The sequence below is a fragment of the Athalia rosae genome, chromosome 2, assembly GCF_917208135.1.
Source record: "Athalia rosae chromosome 2, iyAthRosa1.1, whole genome shotgun sequence".
In the NCBI taxonomy this organism is placed as follows: domain Eukaryota; kingdom Metazoa; phylum Arthropoda; class Insecta; order Hymenoptera; family Athaliidae; genus Athalia; species Athalia rosae.
The window spans coordinates 5,557,417-5,583,395 of NC_064027.1; the positions used below are offsets into that span (position 1 = coordinate 5,557,417).

General features: G+C 36.8%; 2 protein-coding genes across 2 annotated transcripts in view; both read left to right on the forward strand.

Moving 5' to 3' along the window:
- The window catches only part of LOC105684555 (microtubule-actin cross-linking factor 1), a 144,592-nt gene extending 127,181 nt beyond the window's left edge, over nt 1-17,411 (forward strand). The window contains exons 27-43 of the mRNA XM_048650672.1: nt 45-2,169; nt 2,303-2,550; nt 2,949-3,002; nt 3,180-3,224; nt 3,871-3,948; nt 4,487-4,658; nt 4,762-4,879; nt 4,955-5,184; nt 5,313-5,430; nt 8,558-8,703; nt 12,028-12,187; nt 12,283-12,408; nt 12,486-12,663; nt 13,420-13,482; nt 14,063-14,182; nt 14,779-14,841; nt 15,252-17,411. Coding sequence (XP_048506629.1) covers nt 45-2,169; nt 2,303-2,550; nt 2,949-3,002; nt 3,180-3,224; nt 3,871-3,948; nt 4,487-4,658; nt 4,762-4,879; nt 4,955-5,184; nt 5,313-5,430; nt 8,558-8,703; nt 12,028-12,187; nt 12,283-12,408; nt 12,486-12,663; nt 13,420-13,482; nt 14,063-14,182; nt 14,779-14,841; nt 15,252-15,414 — 4,207 coding nt within the window. The 3' untranslated portion in view covers nt 15,415-17,411. The remainder of the gene's footprint in view (nt 1-44; nt 2,170-2,302; nt 2,551-2,948; nt 3,003-3,179; nt 3,225-3,870; nt 3,949-4,486; nt 4,659-4,761; nt 4,880-4,954; nt 5,185-5,312; nt 5,431-8,557; nt 8,704-12,027; nt 12,188-12,282; nt 12,409-12,485; nt 12,664-13,419; nt 13,483-14,062; nt 14,183-14,778; nt 14,842-15,251) is intronic.
- Nucleotides 17,412-23,009: 5,598 nt separating this feature from the next.
- On the forward strand, nt 23,010-25,293 carry LOC105684615 (tubulin beta chain). Its single transcript, XM_012398093.2, has 7 exons — nt 23,010-23,274; nt 23,466-23,777; nt 23,844-23,962; nt 24,049-24,266; nt 24,339-24,511; nt 24,621-24,934; nt 25,028-25,293. The coding sequence occupies exons 1-7, from the start codon at nt 23,218-23,220 to the stop codon at nt 25,191-25,193; spliced, it is 1,359 nt and encodes a 452-aa protein (XP_012253516.1). The 5' UTR covers nt 23,010-23,217; the 3' UTR covers nt 25,194-25,293.
- Nucleotides 25,294-25,979: the final 686 nt, after the last annotated feature.

Consider the following 25,979-nt stretch of genomic DNA (forward strand, 5'->3'; position numbering starts at 1 on the left):
ACATGTAAACAGTATTGTAAAGCTATTTTCTCCTCCTGCACTAGGCAAGCTGCGGAACTCACTGAGAGAACATCTTCAGAACAAGCAGCTGCTATCAAGGAGCCCTTAGGAGCGGTAAATCGGAGATGGGATGGCCTACTCCGCGGTGTTGTTGAGAGGCAAAGGTTGCTCGAAAACGCGTTGTTGAGACTTGGCCAATTCCAGCATGCTCTCGACGAACTTCTCGTATGGATCAATAAGACTGATAGAACCTTAGAAGATCTGAAACCAGTGGCTGGTGATCCTCAAGTAATCGAGGTCGAACTAGCTAAACTCAAGGTTCTAGTAAATGATATACAAGCACATCAGACAAGTGTAGACACTCTGAACGACGCAGGAAGGCAACTTATTGAGGATGGCAAAGGCACTGCAGAGGCATCGACCACAGCTGAAAAACTGGGAACACTCAATAGGCAGTGGCGTGACCTGCTGCAGCGAGCAGCTGATCGCCAACGGGAACTGGAAGATGCTCTTCGTGAGGCGCAATCCTTCACAGCTGAAATTCAAGACTTATTGTCGTGGTTAGGCGATGTAGATAATATGATTGTCGCATCTAAGCCTGTTGGTGGCCTGCCGGAAACAGCATCGGAGCAGCTTGAACGATTCATGGAGGTTTATAACGAATTGGAACAAAATCGGCCAAAGGTAGAGACTGTTCTGCAGCAAGGACAAGAGTACTTGAAACGTGCTGGAACGACGAGTGCAGGTGGTTTGAATCATAATCTAAGAACGTTAAAACAAAGGTGGGATAATGTTACGGCTCGTGCAAGTGACAAAAAGATCAAACTGGAAATCGCTCTTAAGGAAGCAACAGAATTCCATGATGCTCTGCAAGCGTTTGTTGATTGGTTAACGAATGCGGAAAAAATCCTTACCAACTTGAAGCCTGTCTCCAGAGTTATGGAAACAATTCTAGGTCAGATCGAAGAACATAAAGGTTTCCAGAAAGATGTTGGTGTTCATCGCGAAACCATGTTGAACCTTGACAAGAAGGGAACTCACTTGAAATACTTCTCGCAAAAACAAGATGTTATTTTGATTAAAAATCTGTTGATCAGTGTACAGCACAGATGGGAAAGAGTAGTTTCAAAATCCGCTGAACGAACAAGAGCCTTAGATCATGGCTACAAAGAAGCCAGAGAATTCCATGATGCATGGTCGAACCTGATGAACTGGTTAGATGAAACGGAGAAAACTTTGGATGAAGTTGCTGCTGATGGAGTCGGTGGAAATGATCCAGAGAAAATCAAATCTCGACTGAACAAACATCGTGAAGTACAACGTGCTCTCAGTGGCAAACAGGGCGTATATGATTCTACAATGAAGAATGGTAAGTCCCTGAAAGACAAGGCACCAAAGACCGATGAAGCAGCTTTGAAGGAACTTTTGAACGAGCTGAAAAATAAATGGACAACCGTTTGTGGAAAGAGTGTCGATAGACAAAGAAAACTTGAAGAAGCATTGCTGTTCTCTGGGCAATTCAAAGATGCTATCCAGGCATTACTTGAATGGCTTAGGAAGGTTGAAAAACAACTATCTGAAACGGGACCATTGCACGGAGATCTCGATACTGTTACAAATCTGTTTGACCAACATAAATCTTTTGAGAAAGACTTGGCATCGCGTGCTTCTCAAATGGAATCTGTCATCAGAACTGGCCACGATCTTGAATCAAAGGCTACCTCGGAAGATGCATCGACCATCAGATCTCAACTTACCGAAGTTAATTCTCTATGGGATAACGTAACACGCCTGTCCTCAAATAAAACTTCTCGTTTAGAGGAAGCTCTCAGGGAAGCTGAACGTCTCCATAAAGCGGTTCATGTTCTTTTGGAATGGCTCAGTGATGCTGAAATGAAACTTAGGTTTGCTGGCCAACTCCCTGAAGATGAACAAGAGAGTAGGAACCAATTAATGGAACATGAGAAATTCCTACGAGAGCTTCAATTCAAAGAAGTTGAAAAAGATGCTACCCTGGAGTTAGCGCAAGTGATTCTCACCAAAGCACATCCAGACGGTGCGGTAGTGATCAAGCACTGGATTACAATTATCCAGTCCAGATGGGAGGAAGTTTCTACGTGGGCTCACCAGAGAAACCAGAGGCTGGAAACTCATATGCAAGGCCTGCAGGTAAAATATTATGTGCTAAATGGAATCAACATTCTGTAAATTGACAATTTTAGTTTTATTAAATTAGAATAACGATTTCTCAGTAGTAGCATTAGCTGATATTTGATAATTAAGGTTTAATCTATTTTGTCAGGATCTGGATAATTTGTTGGAGGAGTTACTTGAGTGGCTTGGTGGATTGGAAAATACATTAAATATCTTGGAAGCGGAACCTCTTCCTGATGACCGTGTAATTCTGGAGGAACTCATTACCGATCACCGTGAATTTATGGAGAACACAAGCCGAAGACAGAACGAAGTTGACCGTGTTTGCAAAGCTCGTCAAGTAAAAATTATCAAAGATGGTCGCAAAGTTTCAAGACCCAAGTCGACTACACCAAGGTATGTTTCGCTTTTGTATGTTTGTCATATTCTCATTTCACATCCAGTTGTCCGTCCAGAATGTTCCTGTTTTGTGCTGATGTTTTGTCTTCATCACTGATTATTGTCCGATGTCAGCGTTGCGATAACTTTACAATAAGTACAGTGATGATCATGCCAAGTTTATCGTATAACGAAAATGATACCAATAGAAGTAGTTCCAATTCAATTAGCATGGTATATTCAATCTTAGTTACGGCATGGTTTCGAATTCTACAGTTTTCATTTAAAATAAGAAGAAGTTAATTTAAGAGATGATATTGTTAAGTTAAGATTGCTTGTTGCTTGTTTTGTCTGCATATTGCATGTGTTTGTTTTTTGTGTTTTGTTTCCGCATTGGCTTACTTTATCGACTACAGTAAGGATCACTACTATGACCAAGATCATGAACACCCTCCGCTACGCAAGCAAAGGTTTGTCATCAGTCGTAATTCAAATTTATATTATTGAGCATCTTTTTACAATCATTTTCATCAATCATAATTTGTCTCAAAATAAAATTTTTTTAGACCAGATATTTATGATCAATAGATTTAAAACAATTTATAAATTCGGTCAGCTTAAACTTTTATCATTCTGGTACTTTTTAGCTTCAAAGGAAGCCGTGACCTCGCCCAGAACTCGAGGCGTGGAAGGTATTACTCTTTTACATGACTGTTAACGTTTTTTACTTGACACACAAAAACACTACCACCACTCAATTTGAAGCGAATGAACTTACAAACATTTCACAGCACATTTTTACTTACAAGTTTTTTTTTTTTAACGGCTTACTTAATAATTTCAATTTGAAATCAAATAATTCAATGTTACGTGTTGCACGTTTACTAATTATTTTATTTGTTGTTACGTCTTGTATTAATATTCATGTCTTGATTTCCTAAATTTATTTACAGACATTCATGCGCCGTGAAAAAAGTATATGATTAACATTCAAATATGTTAAAATGACTAATATGTAGTAATTGGCAATATTTAACTGTTACAAGTCGAATTAGGACTTATTGAACAGAATTATTAAACAAAGGGTACATAGACGAGATTCTAATGTAATGGCGTACAGGCTTATTTTATTTAGGTTTTGAGATTGCGTTCATACCGCATTTACATTCCAATGAATATAATCAAGTTAATATTATTACGTTGATAATGATGCATTCATACAATACACATATACAATTTCAACACTGTTCTGAGACACAGTGCATCCAGCGACTACTCTTTATTGCGAACAGATTTGAGTAGTGTTTTTTGAGTGATGTGACGCATGTTCTTGTTTAGCCGAGCCAGCCCAGGTCGGGAGAGAACACCAGACCCCTCCTTACCACACATTGGTCCACGCTTCCCACCAAAAGGAAGGTTCGTTCATACCCTACAGTTCGAATTCATTACAATTAATATTATCAATTTCATATTTGCTAGTTATCATTATCATAGTTGCATATTGTTTATTCATAGGTATTTGGTTAAGGAAAATCGTGTGTGTTGCGTTGCATTCATGGGTTCAAATTGGTTTGGGTTCAGTATGTTTGGGCAAAATTATTAATGACGAACACTCGTATTAGCTCACATTGGCAAACTTCATTCTAGTTTTATTTTTACAAATACCAACAATTCCTAATGGTAACAGTGCAAGGAAATTGAATTCATCAGGAAAGGGGCCCAAGCTCCTATTAAAATCCTGTTTTTTTTTTTGTTAATTCAAGATTAATTCAGTTTCTCAATAAATGCTGATATTTCATTCATGTTGGATAATTGTGGACTTCTCATGTGAGTGATAAATGATATTGTATTTCTCATTCATCAATCCTTTTTGGGTAAAATTGTTAACAATAAGTTTGTGGCTAGTTCTTTGTCAGTTTCTAAATGATGATGATATTTTATTCAAAACGAGTAGCAAAGGGGCTGAACCAGAATTCCGAAGCCCAAGAGTCAAGCTTCTCTGGGACAGATGGCGGCATGTTTGGATGTTGGCGTGGGAGCGTCAACGGCGACTGCAGGACAAATACAATTACATTCAGGAACTGGATCGTGTCACCAATTTCAGTTGGGACGATTGGCGCAAGAGGGTAAATCATTACTACCAGTCCTACTCATTAGAAAGCTCATTCAGATCGACATCCGATTCAAGATGAAGAAGATATCAATAATGAAAAATGTATTTTTTTTCAGTTCCTGAAATTCATGAACCACAAGAAATCTCGTCTAACAGATCTGTTTAGGAAAATGGACAAGAATAATGATGGACAAATTCCACGGGAAGACTTTATTCAAGGAATTATGAACACTAGTAAGTCTGATTTTCTGTTGATAGATACGGGACAAAAAAGAACTTTGTACTTTTATACATCCATTACTTCTGTAGAATTTGAAACATCACGTTTGGAGATGGGTGCTGTAGCAGATCTTTTCGATCGTCATGGTAAAGGCTTGATTGATTGGAAAGAATTCATTGCTGCGTTACGACCAGATTGGGAGGAGCGCAGACCTCCGAATGACACTGACAAGATTCACGATGAAGTTAAGCGACTGGTCATGCTTTGTACGTGCAGACAGAAGTTCCGAGTGTTCCAAGTTGGTGAAGGAAAATACAGGGTAAGTATTTTTTATGCACCTATTATCGACGATCATTCAACAACTCACAAATATAGATGACAATTGATAGTTTTACCAGCAGTGTATGTCAATTATACCTACTTACCTGGTACGTTAATGATTTGCAGTTTGGCGATAGTCAGAAACTGCGCCTTGTTAGAATTCTTCGTTCTACTGTCATGGTGCGAGTTGGAGGTGGTTGGGTGGCTCTGGACGAGTTCCTTGTGAAGAATGACCCATGCCGCGGTGAGTTTTCTTCACAAATTTTTATATTATTTCACGTCATATTATACCACGATTGGTATACTTTTTGTTTAAATTGAATCTATGTTGATTCTACAGCATTCATTCAGTTTTTTGAAAGCAATATTTTGAAAAACCATTGTACAGTCAGTTTGGTTGTAACGCATAGAACGTTACATTTGCGATTCCATAGAAATGTTATACCTAAATATTGCTTCAATAAAATTTCTTATTATCCGTAGAACGTTGATTCATACTATATCGAAGCTGAAATTTTTACCTCTCTCATAATAGAACGGTATAGTAACTTGATAGACACGAGAATATATTGAATTGTCCAGGATCAATTTCGGGCTTTGGTATAGCACGATCCAATGTTTCTCCGTGTTGTCTTTAGATTGCTAAGAACTCATACGATATTTTTGATTCCTTCGTATAAGAATTGGAACAAATTTTATGTGGACATAACGATTTCAACAAATTACCATGATATGACTTCTTATTTTTCAAACTAGAATATGAAAATAAATTACGATTCCCACCCCCAAAAAAGAGGCAGGTTAAAACATTTAGTTCTGGTTTAATATAGCATTTATTAGTTTTTGAAACACATTCTTCGTGTTTCAATTTAATTAATTACAGTATCGTTAAACATTTTCTTTTGTATTTAACATTTCTCATGGTTCATCAGCATTCATTTGCGCTGCTCGAATAAAAACAAAAACATTTTGCTAACTCGTAATCCTAACAATATAATTATCGTAATATGAATTCTTAATTGTGTGTTATTATACACATATAATAACTGAAATGTTTTTGTGCCTGGGCTCTAATAATAATAATATTATAACATGATAGTGTGTTTGTGTGTATGATCTCAACTCCTGAGGTAACAACAACAATAATTATTATTAATCACCAATAATCAAGATCATATCGAAAATAGTGGGTGCATAAAAAAAGAAAGTGTGTGTGTTATATTTGCTTTTGCTTAGCTTGATGCCGAAGTCTTGGTTTTGAATTATCCTGTCTACCCTGGAAAACTATGGTTGATAGAAAATGGTATTGTTTGCAAAATAAGATTCGTATTTATTGCTAGCATTCTGCCGATCTAATCGATTTTCCCTATTCTATTTCAACCGTTATTAGTATTTTTTACTTCATTGGCATCGAAAAAGTATTCCGACGTTTCGGTGTTTCAATTTAAACTAACAGTGTTTAAGAATTTAATTCAAAGTGAATCAAGATCGCGAGAATTTAAAAACATTTTAGTCTTTCATGCAATCTTCTTTTGCAACAACATGCATACAATAATATGTATAATGGTAGTTAGTTGTGATATCGTTAATAGACCCCATACTAACATAAACTTTATTGCTTTTTCTCACTCCATCCTCCTGAAACCCTCATGCACCCTTCCACAATTAATTACCACCGATTATTGATGATTGATTTAATATTTGTTTAATTATGATCGCTTTTCATCCACCAAAACGACCGCAACGCACGATATCCTGTTTTTCGAAATCTATCCAATTAATTTCATTACGTTAACTGGTGTAGTTTTTTTAATGCCAATACCGGATCCCAACAAACCGGAACAGCACGAAGGCTGGTGTCCACTTGGTGAGGCTGTTACGCATGTTCTTATTTCACTCACAACTGATATGAAAAGCTTAACACCGCAACAAAGCAATTTTTGCTCTGCTAGAAGTGCACTATTCAGGGATAAAAATTTCGCGAAGTATAATGCAGAAACTAGGCGCACTGTCATCATAGCAAATCATTGATTATTTCAATTGGTGAACAAAATTCATGGAGTTGATAACTACACAGATTATTTGATATATCTCGACTTGCCAGAGCCAAAAAAGCCTCTTAAAAAAAATTGATCACCCTAAAAGAAGATGTCTGAGTAACGTAAACACAGACTCTGTGAAATATCATCTATCATTATAAAATCTTGAATTGCAAATACTTCAAGAATATCAGTGCAGCTTCATTTTTCATACTCTTTTACATATCAGTTGGGTAATTATTTAAGTAAGTCCATGTTGCATGTAAAATAAGTTTTCTACCTGGTGGGTGGTTCTGTTTTAATTGTTATTTATGTCTTCAGTATGTTGTTTTCGTTTTTATTCTGTAATTGTTTTGACATATTATTATGAGTTTAGTCAGCGATCCTGTCTATCTAGTCAATACTTTAATTATCAATGTATTTTCTCATCGCTTCAGAAAATACATTTTTCGCGTACGAGTATTCTACAGTATAGAATTGAAAAAATTCTTGGCCAAGTGGTAATATGACATAATGAGTATTTTTTTTTTTGGAAATTTGATATCAGTTGTCTTGATTAGACTCGGCGTACGGTATGGTTTGTGAATTTTGGTTTTGCGTTTTATTTTATGTGTTGATTTATTTTCCAACCATTCTATGTAGCGTGGTGATGGATTTAGATGCGGATTTTGCAATGGACTTTCCAATTACGTTTTAGTGTTTCTATTGCTTTGAAACATGAATTTCATTTAGCAAGATGTTCTGTATATCAGACTATAGAGTTAATTACAAAATGGACTTCAGGTTTTGATCCAATAGCCGCAACGTAGTGACCCCAATAATATCAGTATGTATTACAAATAGTTATAGTGGATAAATATATCAGAAAATATGATTTACAACGTAGATCGCCACGTACTTCTTAGAAATGAATATTACTTTAAAATCAGATCGTAATACACACTGATAAATCAATTCCAAAGTCCTTGATTATTTATAATGTATTAAGTTTTTCTTTATTTTATTCTAAATTTGTTGTTTTCTTTTTTTCTTTGATCAAACCACTACACATACACTACACGCTATTTTCTACGATTAAACTTTTCATTTTCTCAAATCTATTCGATAAAAAAAAACCATATATTTTATCCGCATGCTTCGGTATTGTAAAATATCTCTACTGTTCTCTACTATATTTTCGATTTTATTAACTCTTTACCCAATTATGTATCATTGAAATTATTTTCTTTTCTCTTTCTATCTGTTCTCTGTACAAAAATATTTGGCACCTCCTACAATCCTTGGCATCCCGTAACGCCTTCCTACTAATTGCGTGCACGCAACACACTCTAGCCAAGGGAAGGACGAACATTGAGCTCCGGGAACAGTTCATACTGGCAGACGGCGTCAGCCAGACTATGACGGCGTTCAGGTCCAAACCGAGTCCAACCTCGACCCTGCAACGTACGCCAATATCCTCTGCTGGGCCCATAACTAAGGTAATATTGACAGACCCATGAAATATCCTATCACCGCAGTCAAGCATTTCAAATCACATCTGCTCATTCATGGCCTTATGTTCATTTACTACAATCCTGTGGACACCGATAGCTGCAGAAATGACAAAGTGATTAGTTATTTTTCAGAGATTTTTTTCTGCAAGATAACTATTCTTCATTTTTGTATTTTTGATGTCTTATTTCATACCAGATTTGGCAAAATGCAAAGTTTTTTGATCCTTGTCGAAACTGTTTGCCAATCTTGTATGTCATTGTTTTCACACGTATGAATTTTTTTTGTTTTTTTTTTCTTGTTACGTTCACCATATTGCATATCCATTGCATTTTCATAATCTCTACATCCTCTATAACTGAGGTACACGGCATTGAGAGTATACAGCAATTTATGGTAAGTACAAAATTTTGATATTGAAAGTATACCGGATGATTTTGCATGAGCACGGTTGATAAGTATACTTGTAGTTAATTGTAGTTGCTTGTTATGATTTGTCACACCTGGGTATGTCAGTTTTATGATGAACGCAAGAGTTTTGGGTTTTATTGGTAAGCAAGGAAAATTCGTTGGAATATCATTTTCAGGATAACGCTCACCGCAGATTGCGTTAGAACCTCAGGAGATGTGATTTTAGCGTGATATTTGTTAGGTTTCATTTCTCTTACAAATTTTAATAATCTGGCACAGATGCACTCCCATGATTTGTATGAATGATCAGGTAGAATTCAACTGACACTCGTTCACACGTATCAATTGATATTATCCAGGCCTTTGATTCAATGAATTCAGATTACTTTGCCACTGATTTCACGATGGAACCCTTGAAGTAATTCAAGAGGCTTGCCTTTGGCATATGTAATTAGATTTCATATATGAATTACCTGAATCGTAAACTGCCCTAATTCTTTTGGAAAATTTTTCTCAGATTAAATGTATAATTTTCCTTTTGTATGACAAATGTATGAGTGCCATTTTATGCAATTTGGAGATGAGCAAATCACACAATGCGAATATATTGGGTGACCTATGCGTGAGACCTGCAAGCCATTATCTGAACCTATGATAGGAAAATTGAATAGTCTAAAGAAACCGAATAATAGTCGGGGAAACGAGTCGCTAAAAAATAGACAGTGTTGTAAAATTTTTGGTTTATGGTACAGCGGAGGAGTTCATGAACCAGCTGATGCCGATATTTGAGAGTTTGAGGCAAAAGGAGGATCTCCCGTGCTCATACCCTCTCCACATGCACGCACCCTCTTACCACTGGGTAAATAATGAATTCTCTCTTCCATTCTATCGCCCTTGTGATCATTTATTGTTTTATTTTTTGTTGCTGTTTGTGTGAGCCTGAGATTTGCACCAACTAAACAGCGTGAACAATTTGTGGGTTCTCCAAATTCTGTGATTACAGCAAAGTAGGGCCGTTGTGTGGAATTTTTGTGAGTGTCTTATAAAAAAGTGTTACTCGATGTTCATTGAACATCGCTGGACCTGCATAGCTCACAAAATTTCTCTCTGGTCAAGTTATCTTTGTCATGGAATCACGGTGTTTTCTGCTTGAAATATTACCAGTGTGATTTTTAAAGCCACTCATGAGTCTACAAAATTCCAAGAAAAGTGGAAAACCTTCACAAACATTCCACAAAAAATTTCTGAGATCGGGTGAACCCGAAGGGACCAACAAGTGTTTGGGTTTGTGTTATAAGAGAGTACTTCGGTAAAGTATGTTCAATTTGCAACATTACCATATAATCAGGTACACATTGTTGTTTTCTGTTCGATTGTGTAGAATTGAATGTATGTTGTGTATGTTTCATTCATTCAAAGTATCATATTTAGTTGAGTTAATTTTATTTCACTTGATTTTGTTCTTCTTGTTTGAATGCCTCAAAATATTTTCCTCTATCGTATCCTCATCCTAGGCAACAGACGAATTATAGTTCGACTTGTAGCATGGATAGATATTGATTATAGAATTTTCATGTATTCGTTCGAGATTGACTTGTTCCAATAGTGATACTGATATTCATAACCGATTTTAGTATTTATTCTGTCCAAAAGAATTATTCATGTTCAGTACGATAGACAAGTTCATGAGTAGCTAAGATTTGTTCGAATTGTAACTTTATTCCATTATTGAGAAGAGAATCTTTCTTCTCTCTGTTACCAAACATACAAAACTTTGGAGTGTGCCAACTATCTTAGAGTTTTTGAACTTGTCAATTGCTAAGAAATGCAAAAATGAAATAATTAGAAAATCTTATAGTTTATGAAATTGTGTAACAATTTCCTGTATTAATGCGTGCATAGTGGCGTTGATTGGAGACACCTCAAATCATCATAAGCTACTGTATCTCTCCCAGGTCCCCATGGTAAGTTAGCATGTATTTCCTAGAATCCTCAGTTTTAATTATGGTAAAGAGTTGCAGATTATTATTTGACTTCATCTTCCTTATGTTGAATTATGACGCTAGATTATTTTCTGCGGTAAAATTTTGGTCTGTGCCATTTTTATAATTTTGTAAATATCTTGCTTTTTTGGTAACGAAAAATAGTAGTAATCGTTACCACAACTACTAATATTACTTGACACTCACGTTCTCTTCATTGTACCATAAATAAAATTGAGATATTTTAATCGTCAAGTAGTACGAGCAGTGGGTACGTACACACAATTTTAATTAATGTATTTCTCACCATCGCATATTTATGATAATAATGTGATTTAAATAAGTAAAATAATTTGAAAAACACTACCTGGTTGACAATGAGTATAAATTCATACATTTAGGACTCTGACACATAATGTTAGATTGGGCTAACTTTAAAATATCTAATTCTCTTTAGTCTGACTCGTACAATTCTTTGAGAAGATTCGGGACATTCCTTGACAGAAATTATTTCGTAACAAATAATGTTGATTAATTAAAAAAAAAATTTCCATTTAGAGAAGACATATTGTGGAATTTCATTCGTTTGCGTTATTGAGAAATTTTTTCTGCTTTGCAAAGAGGATAGTCTGAATTATAAATAAAAATCATGACGAGACCATCAGACCATTGCACGAGATGAAAGTAAATCTAAAGTAAAGTAAATATTGATGAATTGGTAAAATTAACGAGTTATTGTGAATCTATGCAATTCATGTAGCATGACTACCTACAGTAATAACGATCAATAAAAGTTGCGTAATTTGAAAAATAACTTTAACTTTAACTATTCGCTCTTTAGCTGTACAAAGCTTAACTAATAGTCTTTCAAAATATAATATATTTCGTTATCTAAACACTGTTTTACACCACGTCTAGGTGAGGGAGCGCAGCGCTAGGAGTACACCAATGGCTCAGACACGTGCATCAAGATCTTCGCTGAGTGCTGGAACTCCTGATAGTCTCAGTGACAATGAAAACTCCTTCAGGCTACCAGCTCGGAAAGCCAGCACACCGTACAGAAGTGGTTTAACTCCAGGTTAGCTAATTGACGAAATTCAATTCGAAGAGTCGATTATGTCTTGCAGTATAATTAAAAATAAGTTATTAATATGTAATAATTTCTCATCATAGGAGGAAGCCGTCCGTCAAGCAGGCCAGCATCCAGACCAGCAAGTAGACCGAGCAGTAGGCCAGTTTCCAGACAAGGTAGCAAGCCTCCTAGCCGTTATGGATCAACACAATCACTCGACAGTACTGGTAAGTTAATGTCGAATCATACATTTTTTTTTTCACCATCTGATGCATTACTTGATTTTTTTCTCACAATTTTCCAGATGAAGGTACTCCAAGTCGCATTCCGCGTAGAACTGTGGGAACCACGGGTAATACGCCAACATCCAGTCGCCATAACAGTATTTCTGGCAGACGACTCGGAGCCCCAGTTAATGGCTCTAGCTCTAGGCCTCGAACACCTACCGGACTCATCAGTCCAGCTGGTGGTGTGACGTCAAGGTCAGTCAAACATTAATATAAATATTTGCAAGGCGCTCGATCAACAAAGCCTGCAATGATTTGAAATAAACTAACTGACATTGCATTATCTGGCATTAATTACCTAACATAACTGCGTTTAATGCATAAGCATAAAGAGAAACCTTCAGGAATATAACAATATTTTCGAATTAACAGTCATTAGTAGAAACCACTTGTTTCGTAATACGATTAATTGACATTAATGTAGTTGATGCTATTGATATACACAAACATAGTTTTGGATTTCCATGATAATACAAAAGCCTACAGATTCGTCCATGAAATTATAAATGGTTTAGAGGTTTTATTTGATTAAATTTTTTCTAACCGATTCAATCTAATTTTATGAGTTTCGAAGGAACGAATTTTCAAGGATCTGAATAATTACGTTCTCATATTATTTCTGCAAAGAATGAATCATTATACTGCACCACTCTCTGTATGTATCTTATTACCGAATCATTAGTTGAAACATAATTTGAAATCCAATCCAACAGTCATGTCGCATACCAAGAGAATGGAAGGTAAATTATTACGGTACAAGGAAAAATGCTGTACATAACAAAGTAAAATATTGAAAGCCTTCAATATTATTGTAAAGGTCAAAATGATCGCTACAAATGCCCGGATGCATTCAGCACTTCATACTCCCCGAACATCGTTAAATTTTTTCCCAAGCCATGAATGAATAATTAATTAATATATCTTAACACGTGGCGTAATAAAATTTTTTAGGTTTGGCTCGATTCATCGAGCGTCGAGTATACCAACCCTCTCTGGTGTCGGAACACCAATTAGGTAAAGATAATGAACAATAAATTATTCTCTGACTTATCACAGATGATTCTAATCATCATGTATTATACACGGGCTCGGGTTATGTACTATGTGTTGCAAAAAGGTACAGTTATGGAGCTAATGGTCATTTCGAAGAGTCTCATTGTCGATGTTTCCAATTCATTTACTGTAGAAATCAATTGGCCAATATGCATACAGTGTTGGTGGTGGTATTCATGGCTTCATTCATTCATGCGTGTTCACTTTTCGTTGATTATTCTGCTTAAAAGTTGCTTACTCTATAGAAACATAAATTTTGATACGGTTCCGTAACAAATTACCCTCGGACAAAACAACCCTGTCTAAAGAACGCCGACAACATAAAATTGCATTTCATTTCAATGATTATATTTATAAAAAAAAAAAAATTATTAGTTCTCAGGTCATTTTGTCTGAGGGCAACTAGTCACGGCACCTTTTGATACACGATTATCATTAATAACCATGCTGCGAATAATATACACAACCAGTGTATAATTTACACCATGTATTTATCACTTATATAAAATAAGAAACTGATCTCAATGTGGTGATGGTTTAGCCGCTCTAGGATTCCGGTTTACGTTGGACCGGATATAAAATCCCCCCAGTCTACGATGAGCAATATTTCAACTCATTCAACACAAAGCAACCAATCCACTATTTCTACTGATTCCACTGGGTATGCCTGATCGCATGTCTGTCTATGAAACATTTCTTAATTTTCTTTGTTAAATGTTGGGTTTTGAGTTTTCTTTAGTCATTCGCTGTAGCTTGTGATGGCACCTTACAGCCCTTTCACGACTCTGTGTCAGAAGAGATGAATTTGCGTCACAAATTCATGAGATCATTCTGCTTCATTATTTTAACTGGTATCATATTTGAAGGCTTTAATTTTTCTCAATTGCCGTAAATGGAATTTACTATTGGAGAATGTTCAATTTTTCTTTGTTCATCAAAAATATTTGCATTTTTTCTGAAGTAATGCTCGGGGTGTACACTCGCGAGAAATCCTGCATGAATTAGTCGTAGTGAACTGTTTTTAAACGACGTTATTTTTTTCCGTAATACTTTCTGCGTGAAGTCATAATTATTGTATTTGTAATTAATTATGCTCTGTAGTAGTCAGATGTTATTTAGGTAGTTGAATTTTTTGTTCTGCATGATTCCATAACTGAAATCGTATTCGTAAAGTAGATACTTTGTGGGGTAAGTTTCTATGGCTTTTTGCTTACCTTCTTTCAAATAGCTCTAACCATTTCTTTCCGCAATGCTTAGGAGCAGCTCCATCCGTACAAGTTCAGCAACTAACATCCCCTCGACCGTCAAGCAAACTACTAGGTAAAATTAAGAAATATTGATTCAATAAGAAAATCAATTTCACCAATCCTTTAACAAATAACTCAGTACCAAAATGACTGACATGCTCGACTATTGTGTTGAGTTTTCCACATCTCATTTTTTGTATTCTGTTCCAAGTGTTAAATAATCTTGACTACTTTATTGCTAGTATCGTGAAAAATTTAAATCAGTCAATTTTATATTTTGATGAACTTCAAAACTTGGGCTTCCAGAATCAGCTTTTGTCTTTTGTCACAACTTTTGTTTGTACATTTTGTCTTCTTGCTTTGACAAAGTATAGTGAAGGGTGTAATTTATCATGAAAGATTTATCGAAAAATACCCTTTACAAGCTTGTCTCATTTTTTCCTATGACTCGAACAAATATTTATCCAATTGATATTAATTTAGAACACGGACACCATCGAGTGGGTCAAGTACACCACTTCCACCCACTACCAAGCTGACACGAAAACCTTCTGGGGCTTCGGACACATCCGTGTCATCGACCCCAGGTACAAAAAAAGGCAAAGCTCCTACACCGATTGAGCAAAGAGCTCCGTTCAGGCTTTAATCCACACAAATAATACATATATCTGCTCTCTCAACGCAGAAAGATTGTAGACCAATCATTCAATGCTTATAAATTATGTCAATTCTGGTAAAAAGTCTGAAATTGATGATTCCAAGTTCTACGGTATCGAATCAAGTGTGAATATTAACAATTGCAATGATCTAAATTAATTACAATAGACTTTTTACCATGAAAACCAATCGTGCGATTTTCGCGACTTGAGATCATTGTAGTATTTCAACTGCTTGTACTCTCTTTGTCCGTAAAGAATTGTAAAAAAAAAAAAAAACGGAACTTGAAAATTACGTACTGTTAAACGCAAGGTATTCAATATTAGGCTGATAATGACAAAAATTAGATAATTATAAAATATATCGAGGCATAATACCTTTATCAAGAATCTGATGATTGCGTGAATTATATTAAAAATATAATTGGGGTAAACGCGCATTTCGTCAGTTATTACTTAATCTAATTGATATCGTATCAGCTTTGCAGAATCCTCGTTAAAAATGATAATTCATTATCTTCATAGGTAAATAATCAGTTGATTTGGTTTTGACACCTCGAGCTTGAAATAGTTATTCTTATTTATTTTAGAATACTGGAAAAAAAAATGATTCATCCAATACATGTGATGTATTATGAAAGTAATTACTTTGCACTAAGATTTTTGGAAATAGTTTGTCTTGTGGGTTTTTATACACGATTTACATTACTTTATTTCGAAGTGACGATTGTATGGTATTACGTTTGTATGCATAAGTGTGTCAAAGCCTTGGATAAGCGTATAGAAGAAGATTACCTATTGTTACATTGCAATTTTCAAATAATTATGTCAACTCAGTAGCGTATTTTTAAAGTTCGACTAAAATTAGTTAGATAGGTAGTAAACGAACTGTAATTAACTGTACTCTTTTTCTTGAAGTTTCGGTTCGGGGTATTCAAAAATTAAACATCTATTTTACGGAAACTTCTGTATGGAGTACAGTTCTTACATTTTGTTGTATATTAATTTTAACAAATTAACTCATTAAGTCTGGCGCACTCACGTTCTTCTTCGAAGAGTTAACTTTAACAAATTAAATCTAGGTATTCTATATATTTTTTTTTATAAGCGTAATAATATCAATAATTCTCCTAATTTTATATTAATATATTTACAGAATATTATTTAATGCCATTGTTTTTGTTCGGTCGCAAATATTTGTATCTAAATATATTTATAGACATTTACGTAGAATGACTTTTTTTTTTCTTTATTATTATTTTATTTTCAATGCTTTTTTTCGAAGATACGTGACTGCTCAAAACTGAGAAAATGGAAGAAAAATAATTGAAATAACTACGAAAAGTATAAGAAACAAGTTTAATGAAAACTTACTAAAGAACATTAATATAATTATTATGGGAAAGAGAATTTATTATGTACATATTGGTTGGTTCTCTTAACCCAGTGTGAAATTATTCACACAAAAAAAAAAAAAAAAATGAATAAAGAATACAATGATTAAATAAAAATAAAAGAAAAAACGAAAACAACAGATACGATTCGAGCACTTTGATGCCGAAGTGAGAAGAGAGATGAAAAGAAATTATGTGAAAATCAAACTTAGCTTTACGTTTACGTGGCACAAATTATCGAAATGATTTGTTCGTAACTGCGTTATGGCGCCGCATTGGAACGACATCATAACGCCAACATTGGCAGAGATATTGCTAGATTTACGCATTAGTTAAGACAAAACGGTTTTGTCTGAGACAGTAGAAAAACGTGCCTGCCTGTGCGGTTTTAGATAAAACCAAAAAAAAAAGACATTTCCAATTTTTATATACAAATATTAATATAATAGAAGAAAAAAAAGAACCCTAATATTATTATCTAATATAATTAATGTATTAACAATCATTATTATTTCTATAATATTTTGTTTTGCCTTATTGTAAAATTCTGTATCGTCGCTAATAACGCTGTGAAAAATATATATTTAAAAATATCTTCTTATCGTTGTCTTTTCGAAAAAAAAAATCCTGTCAGTTTCAGCGCACAATTAAAAGTCATCGATAAGGTACGTGCTCCCGAACGTTGCTCGAACGAAACAATTTCGATTAGGTAACCCAGGAACAGTCTGGGGATCGGATATCGACCATATTTTATCTGTGCTACCAACGCGGTGACACTTTTTAGGTCCACAACTGACGAAAATTGGCCAGTGCATACCTTCTGATATATTTCAAAGGGTTTTGGAACATGAGATGGTGCTATTATGTGATCATGGAAGAGCCTTCCTCTCGTTCAATTACGGAGCCTAAGTGCTATCACTTTGAGGTCAATATTGACGGTGGACGTACGAACGTATTGGTGCATCCGCTGCAGTGGACCAGCATCTATTGCAATGATCCGAATTCCATTTTGTACCTGACACCTTTTGACGTTATACTGCTATTCGTGCACTATAATCGCAATTTCTGAAGATTAGTGTTTCGTGTGAATAACAAAATTTATTTACAGGGCGAAAAACCAACCGGCAAAGCGATGCATTTCGTATATGATTCACCGAAAACGCGAATACACCTGAATAATATTTGATGCTGACAAACCAAAGGGGAAAAATTTGATTTGAAATTTAATCGACCGTTCTCAATAGAATTTTCCTCTTCAATAGCATATTCATTTGCCAAGGAATCGCGAAGAAAATTTGATCGGATTTTCATCCCCCTACCCACTATACAACGCAGAGTGAAATCATAGAAATTGACACGACGAGCCCAGAAACACCTCGAACGTGTTACTGGCGGGCAAAAGGACTGAAAATCCACACTTATACCGAATTCAATTTACCAGCTCTAAATTGCAGACCACCATTGCGTCACTATTGTACGACGGCCCAACGGAGTGTCTGATGCTACATCAAAGTAGGTGTACTTGGTCACGACACGTTTTCAATTTATCACAAATCTTCTATACTTTTTTGTTGAGCGACTTGAAAAAAAAAAAACATGCGAAAAAGGATATTTTTATAAGCCGAAAAAATTACTCCTACAATCTCGTTTTTTTGTTTAAATTCGTCTCGCTCCGAATTCATCTACAATTTATTCGTTCGTCATGATTTGTTGGGTGTCAAGTAGTCGGTATAGGCATAGGGTATTATCTAAAGCTATTTTGACGGTGAACTCGTCAGCTATACAATAGGCACGCAACCCGTTAAGTGTTATCGGCTATGTCAAAGTAGGTATCACCTGGGTTCAAAGTAGATACGTACAGGGTGATTCAAAATTCAGGATCTATGATATAATGCATCCTAAATAATTTATTTTAAGGACTCCTCAACTGTGTTTTGTGCACGGAAACGAAACCTTTATCTTCTTACGAAAAGTAATACTATCTCTGTCAAATAATAGACTTATTCTGTGATTGAATATTGAAATAATTATCGCTAATTTTGAGGGGTCCTGTATCGAAGTTTATACACTTACGAATGTAGTCGTGGTTTTGCCGAGTCTCGTCAAACCGTGCGACAAACGATACAATCTACATTCATCCCTCGTGAGGATAAACGGGTCCTTCCTCGCTTCGGCTGGTTAGTCCTCGTTACGCGAAGTCGCATCCTCGAACCTTGTAAATAGCGACCTTCAACCCCAACCCAGTCATTTCGTCGCTTCCTCTTGTCACTCGTTGTGACTCTCCGGTGAATCTCAGCGTTGAAAGCTCAGCATTAGCGAAGCTTTCCCAGTTTTGGTTCAGAATTCTAAGTATACCGTACAGATAACGCAACCTCTTGCCTTTAGCCAGTTTATTTTTTCGCTTTGCTCTGCACATAAGACGGTTAATCGTTCGATCTCTTCTTGCAGATCGGAGATGAGGATAATAAAATCACCGAGGCCACCCAGTTTCGGTGAATATTTCTTATCTCGATTTACCCCCTAAAACCGACCTAGAAACCGTCTCTTTTTCAATAATTTATTTTTAAAATGTTCGAAGTTCGAATTCATTATCTGTAAATAAATCATTTGCCATAGTAAAGCGATTTTCACCGACGAAAATAAGTGCCAAGTTGGCTAGGAGAACTCGGCGTAAGCGATGCGCTATCCCAGAACAAATTGAGGAAAGATATGGAATGGTCTACAGTTCTTTCAGCTATACCTTCTCCTTTCCGTTTCTTTTGTCTACTTTATTGTTCGTAGGACGCTTTTGTTTGCCATCGACTCACCACTGGGGTATCCGGAAGATAGAAATAACGTAAGACGTCAACTTTTCCTACAAACTTCTTCTACCCCCTATCCCCCGAAATATAAGACGAAATTCAGATCGAATCTGTCCCGATATTCCATCGAGTACATAAACTAGCGATAGCCCTCGATGTTGAAAGAAAAAAGAAAGAAATCTCCGATAAGAGATGAATCTGGAAACGTTGTGAATTGGACAAAGGTAAATAAAACTCATCGAATACTTTGTACATAAAAATCACGAATCTTTTGTCGTAGAGGAGATTACTCTCGAAGCTTCGCCCAAGGCCCGTCGAATGGTATTAGCTTTTAGATTTTTGTCTGGAGAAAGAACACAACGCGAAAGGTATATTGCGGAAATACGAAGAAAAAAAAAAGAAGTCTGTACTCAAGATAGAAAACAGAACCGGGAGAGAATAATTAGATTTAGAATTGGTTTCATCAGCGCGCTTTCACCCTTGAACCGATAATTGAAGATCGTTACAGATTTTCGCAGGTATTTCAGTCGACCTGCCAAAAGATGCTCTTACACATTGTCAGAATTCAGCGTTTATTAGATTGTTAAATTTAGATATCTCGAACGCAGACACATTTCTGATATGGGATGATTAGCTGGCATAACTTTAAACGTCAAGGGCTGCTCGGTAGACTGTAAGTTATTCCGAGAATATTAGTAAAAATATCTGTTTATAACAACGCCTTGTCGTAATTAATTATAAATGCTCGAATACAAAGTGTCATCAATTCCAACACGTTTGTTCTTCTTTCATATTTTTACCGAGTGAAAAATACAAGCCTCTTATTCACTAACAAGTCTGATTACTTTCCGAAAACTAATTGGCAGTGTTTTTATTTTCGTCGAGTACTCGTGTGGATCACTTCGCTCGAAATGCAATTTATCGAAGAATTTCGAGCGAGTTTGAAGTGGGGTCTCCGGAACATGAGTCTAATTGGAACAGCAGTGGGAGCTAATGGATTAGGACGCAGATAAAAAAGAATCAAACATGAGGGGAGTCGATCAGAAAGTGTTCCCCACGAAAAATAAAAGATACATTCACAATCAGTGGTAAAATCCCGAAAGAGGTCGATTAATATTCATCGTACCGAAGTCTTTTTTGATGCCAGGTGGGTCAGTGTTTCGAATGAATTTTCATGGGCATTCCATCAGTTTCCATTTCCACCTGTTTCCGGTTAGATTTTTTACCTACAGGTATTGGTGAAAATAGATCAGAACTTTGAGTTAAACTGCGAAAACGAATCCCACTAACTTTGCACTTTAAATTTCGATCACTCGACGAGATGAGGATCCCCAGCTCTCTGCGTCAACTTTAGACCATGATCTTTATAAAATTCTATTAAAGAGAAAGAAGCTCAACCGAGTATTTGCTTTCGGTTTCCCTTCCATAATAAAAGAGATTGGTAACATATCTTCCAAGCTCGTTATTTTACTCGCCAACGGTACTACGATCGTTGTTTTCCGAAAATGCATGGGAATTACTCGTTTATTTCGACAAAATACATCAGAAATGTTCAATTGGTTGCCCGAGAATCGAAAAAGTTAGAGGCCATTGGAACTTGCGATTTTTTTGCCAATTAGTAATTGAAATATGCTTCCGGTTGAGAGACTGCCGCTTAAAAACTGCTTAGAAATGACTCGTTGAAAAAAATTACGGCGATTTTCTATTCAGAATTGAAAAAGCTCCAAGGTGACTCTAAAATCGTCGAAGCGGATAATCGGAGAATGGAATTGAACGCCGCGGCATTGCTAAGGGACTGAAGTGAAGAGGTGACACTTACGTATTCGCAGAGGTGGCAGTCAATATTTCTCTACATTTCTCTCTATTCTTTGACGAAGATATTGAAAATTGAACGTTGTTTTATCGACAAGCTGTCCACAGGGATCAATGGGAGGTTCGTGCAACGTCCTTCTGAACGTCCTATTTAGTAGCCGTCCGATGATAAATGAAAGAGATTTGTGAAGGAAGCTTTCAGAACTCCTCAGCTTCGGGATTAAAGCATTGAAATTTTAAATAAGCACGTAAATGATGTTCCCAATGAAAGGGGTGTCTGTATTCTTGTGTAGCGAGTAGCAGTTGATTCAACAGGATCGGGACATTATCCGATTACAAGAATTGTAGCGAGTGATTTGAAAGTTGCATTGTATTGTTCTTACCTGACAATTATGTCGGACGAAGTGATTTTTTCGACGATGTTCTTTTTATTGTTACTTTTGAGGAAAACCAATAATTATTTACTCGATAAAATACGTTTCTGCGCGTACGGCTTTTCTGAGCTTGCGGCATCGGATAAATTAACCCTGGAGCATATATTATTGTATATTCCGGTACATCCAAGAGACCGTAGATCAAATGCGGCGCAATTAGTAATTCGTAATTGAGTTCGTAATAAGCTGCTATTAAGAGTTAATTTTCTACCATATTCGGCGTATACGAATATATCAGTTGGTATAGAAACCCTCCGTTTAATTAGTCAAACGATCAAGTTTAACTCAACTTTAATTATCATGTAATAACTTTCACGATTCCGAATTCCATATCCTCTATTTCTAACAGTTTAACTTCCCTACGTGGATTACAACCATCCGCAATGTGTGCGTCGTGGATCTGCAAAAAAAGCCTTTATTAGGTCGTCTGCTATAGCCACCGAGTGTTTGAAGAATAAGGATGATTAATCTTAGTGTGTAAACGAAGCATCGATCGAAGCACCTACGGCATTCGTAACATCTGAATTATTCAGGTCGTAGGTCTCCGACTATACACGGGGAGAAAAATGGTCCGCTGAAGTAATCCTCGAATGATCCCTTTTTTTGATGAGAATGAAAATTAAGGAGACGACGGAGACCCAATAAAGAAAAACCAATTTTGCGAGGCAATCCAGTTCTACCTCAGAGTTTAAGCATCTAGGTCTCCAATTTCAGCTGGAAATGACATCGGGCCCTGACTCGCAACACCTTCTACCTTGTCATGTTCTCCTGATATCAGCACCAATTTTAGGAACAAAATTACCGATCTGGAAACGGCAATGCAGAGTCCTGCGAAACTTGCCCTGAGAAGGAACAACGAAATTCGGCAATCTTCGAGATTTCCCATGCTTGCATGCAAGCGTTATCATGTAATGCATGCATGTATTCGTAGCATACTTCATCACATGCTCGCTCGAAATCCCTCGGTAAGAAAGTGGACAATATCATGACACGTTCAATATTTACACAAGGGTCTCCGCGTGACATTGTAACGGCTATATCCTCCGTTGTTTATGCAGTTTTTGTAGATCACGAGTGTCAAATCACCGCCCACATTTCCATATTGTTTTTGTATCGTTCTAGACCCAGTTCGGGTATTTCGGGGTCGGCATCACATTATTGAACATCAATCCGAATATTTTCTCACACCACGTCGCGTTCGTTAGTTATTTACATTTTCAAATTGAAGTCTGTGTCAGTCAAACTGAAATCTTGTCATCGGTATCGTTTGAATTTAGTTCGACTTTAGCGAGCACGGAGATCGGGTTGAAGTTAACGAATCGCTAATATTTTCGCTCGTTTTCTAATCAATCATGAGGGAAATCGTTCACGTACAAGCAGGCCAGTGCGGCAATCAAATCGGAGCAAGGGTGAGTCGATATTTGATATAAAAAATATCAATCGTAGAGCGTGAAAAATGTATTCTTATACGAATCGTCTTTCAAAATTTTGGTAACATGGCCGTTGAGAAATACGGCTCATTTGGAGAGAAGAAAAAATGAAAGAAACATCATCATCCAGTTCTAAATTCATCATATTTCGAATACCTATTCTTGCACAGTTCTGGCACATGATCTCCAACGAGCATGGAATCGATCCCACGGGACACTACGTAGGGAATACAAAAGATCTCCAATTAGATCGTATCAGCGTCTACTATAACGAAGCTGCGAGAGGCACTTACGTTCCAAGAGCGGTTATGGTTGACCTTGAACCGGGTACCATGGAGTCGGTACGATCCGCCGAATTCGGGCAAATCTTTCGACCCGATAATTTTGTCTTCGGGCAGAGTGGTGCCGGTAACAATTGGGCCAAAGGCCATTACACGGAAGGTGCTGAACTGGTGGATTCCGTTTTAGACGTCGTTAGAAAGGTATGCATGGAAACATTGTTTCATCGAATAAAATACGACAAACGCGAATGAATTTCACGGTTGCAGGAGGCTGAGGGCTGCGATAGTCTGCAAGGATTTCAGCTTTGTCATTCGTTGGGAGGAGGAACCGGTTCCGGAATGGGTACGCTGATGATGTCGAAAATTCGCGAAGAATTTCCCGACAGGTTCGTCCGACAATGATTCAAAATTATTGGCAAAAAATGGGCCGGTGAGAAAAAAAGGTTTTCGAAACTGTCGTCTATTTTTTCAGAATCATGACGTCCTTCAGCGTTGTACCAAGCCCAAAAGTTTCCGACACCGTCGTCGAGCCGTACAACGCAACTCTGTCCGTTCATCAACTCGTCGAAAACACGGACGAGACATTTTGTATCGACAACGAAGCCCTCTACGATATCTGCTTTCGAACATTAAAATTACCCTCTCCGACCTACGGTGACCTCAACCATCTCGTCTCCCTGACGATGTCCGGTGGGTACAGAGTTCTTTGAAATTTAGTTGTTCTTTTTTCTTTATTGTTTTCTTAACGTCATTTCCGCGCAGGGATCACCACGAGCCTGAGATTTCCCGGGCAATTGAACGCCGATCTCCGAAAGCTTGCGGTGAACATGGTTCCGTTTCCGAGGCTGCATTTTTTCGTTCCTGGATTCGCCCCATTGACCGCAAGAAATAGTCAACAATACAGAGCGTTGACCGTTCCGGAATTGACTCAGCAGGTAAAATATAACGTGTTAATTAGTAGGGTTGTTGGTACTTTTAATCGCGTATCGGACGTTTTAATTAACGAAGATTGAGAATTTTGATGAAAAAATTTTGTCGACCAAGATGTTCGACTCGAAGAATATGATGGCTGCCTGCGATCCCCGACACGGTAGATATTTGACGGTGGCAGCAATTTTTCGCGGTAAATTATCGATGAAGGATGTCGACGAACAAATGACGAACATCCAGAATAAGAACAGCAGCTTCTTCGTCGATTGGATCCCTCACAATATCAAAACCGCCGTTTGCGATATTCCCCCTTGTGGAATGAAAATGTCCGCCACTTTCCTCGGGAATACAACGGCGATTCAAGAATTGTTTAAACGAATTTCCGACCAATTTACCGCCATGTTCAAACGCAAGGCTTTCTTGCATTGGTGAGTATCACTCTACGACCGTGATACCAAATATGAGGATAATTCTTCAGACGGAGTTTTGATGATGCAATTTATCTTTTACACCGTTCAAAGGTACACCGGGGAGGGTATGGATGAGATGGAATTCACGGAAGCGGAGTCAAACATGAATGACTTGGTATCGGAATATCAACAGTATCAGGAGGCCACTGCAGACGAAGACGAATTCGAATTAGATGAGGATCAAGTCGACGATGAATCTGCATTAGGCGACGATTAGGTTTATTTTACACGGTTTTGATTATCACTAATTTATAAAATTGTTAAACATTAATGCACATACATGTACGTACACAGAGTTTATATAAATATTGAATATATTCACTACATTTATTATATTTCTCAAATCATTCGCATTCAGCCCAAAAATTCGCGTTACAAAAATTTATTGACATGGAAAATGCTGACTGAGTTATGGAGAGGCCACGAAAACCTGTTAAATAGAAGAGGAGCCTCCTGGAAGATATGCAGACGGAATTGATTGATCGTTAATTGGTGTTGCAAACGAGCTGTCCGTAACTTAATTACTCAATTGCACGTGCCACTCGTTATAGGTATAGTTTTCAGGCTACACCGCTCCGAACGGGCCTCTCAACTTTAAAACGATCCAAACTAATTGTAAGTTCCATCGATACTAACTCGACTTTGTGGAAAATAATAAATTTCTCTTCGACAAAGAACCACTATAATATTATCGCAATTTGCTGACGCGACGCGTTTTGTCCCGAGCTCAAACTTGCGAAATAATAAAAACAACGAGTTTCAAAATCACCGTAAATCAGCTCTAAGTACATTATAAACTGCTCAACATTCAATTCAACCGACAGAATTTCAATTTTATAAACAAAGCTGGTATCATCAAGTCTGCGAAATAGCGCGTATAAAACGGTAGATCGAAAAAATAGAAAAAAACAAAGTATCAGCTTTTGTATTTATTCAAGCCTTGCGTTTAAATAAACTTTCAAGCTTACATTATATATTTTAGCAGTTAATCGCAGACAACTTT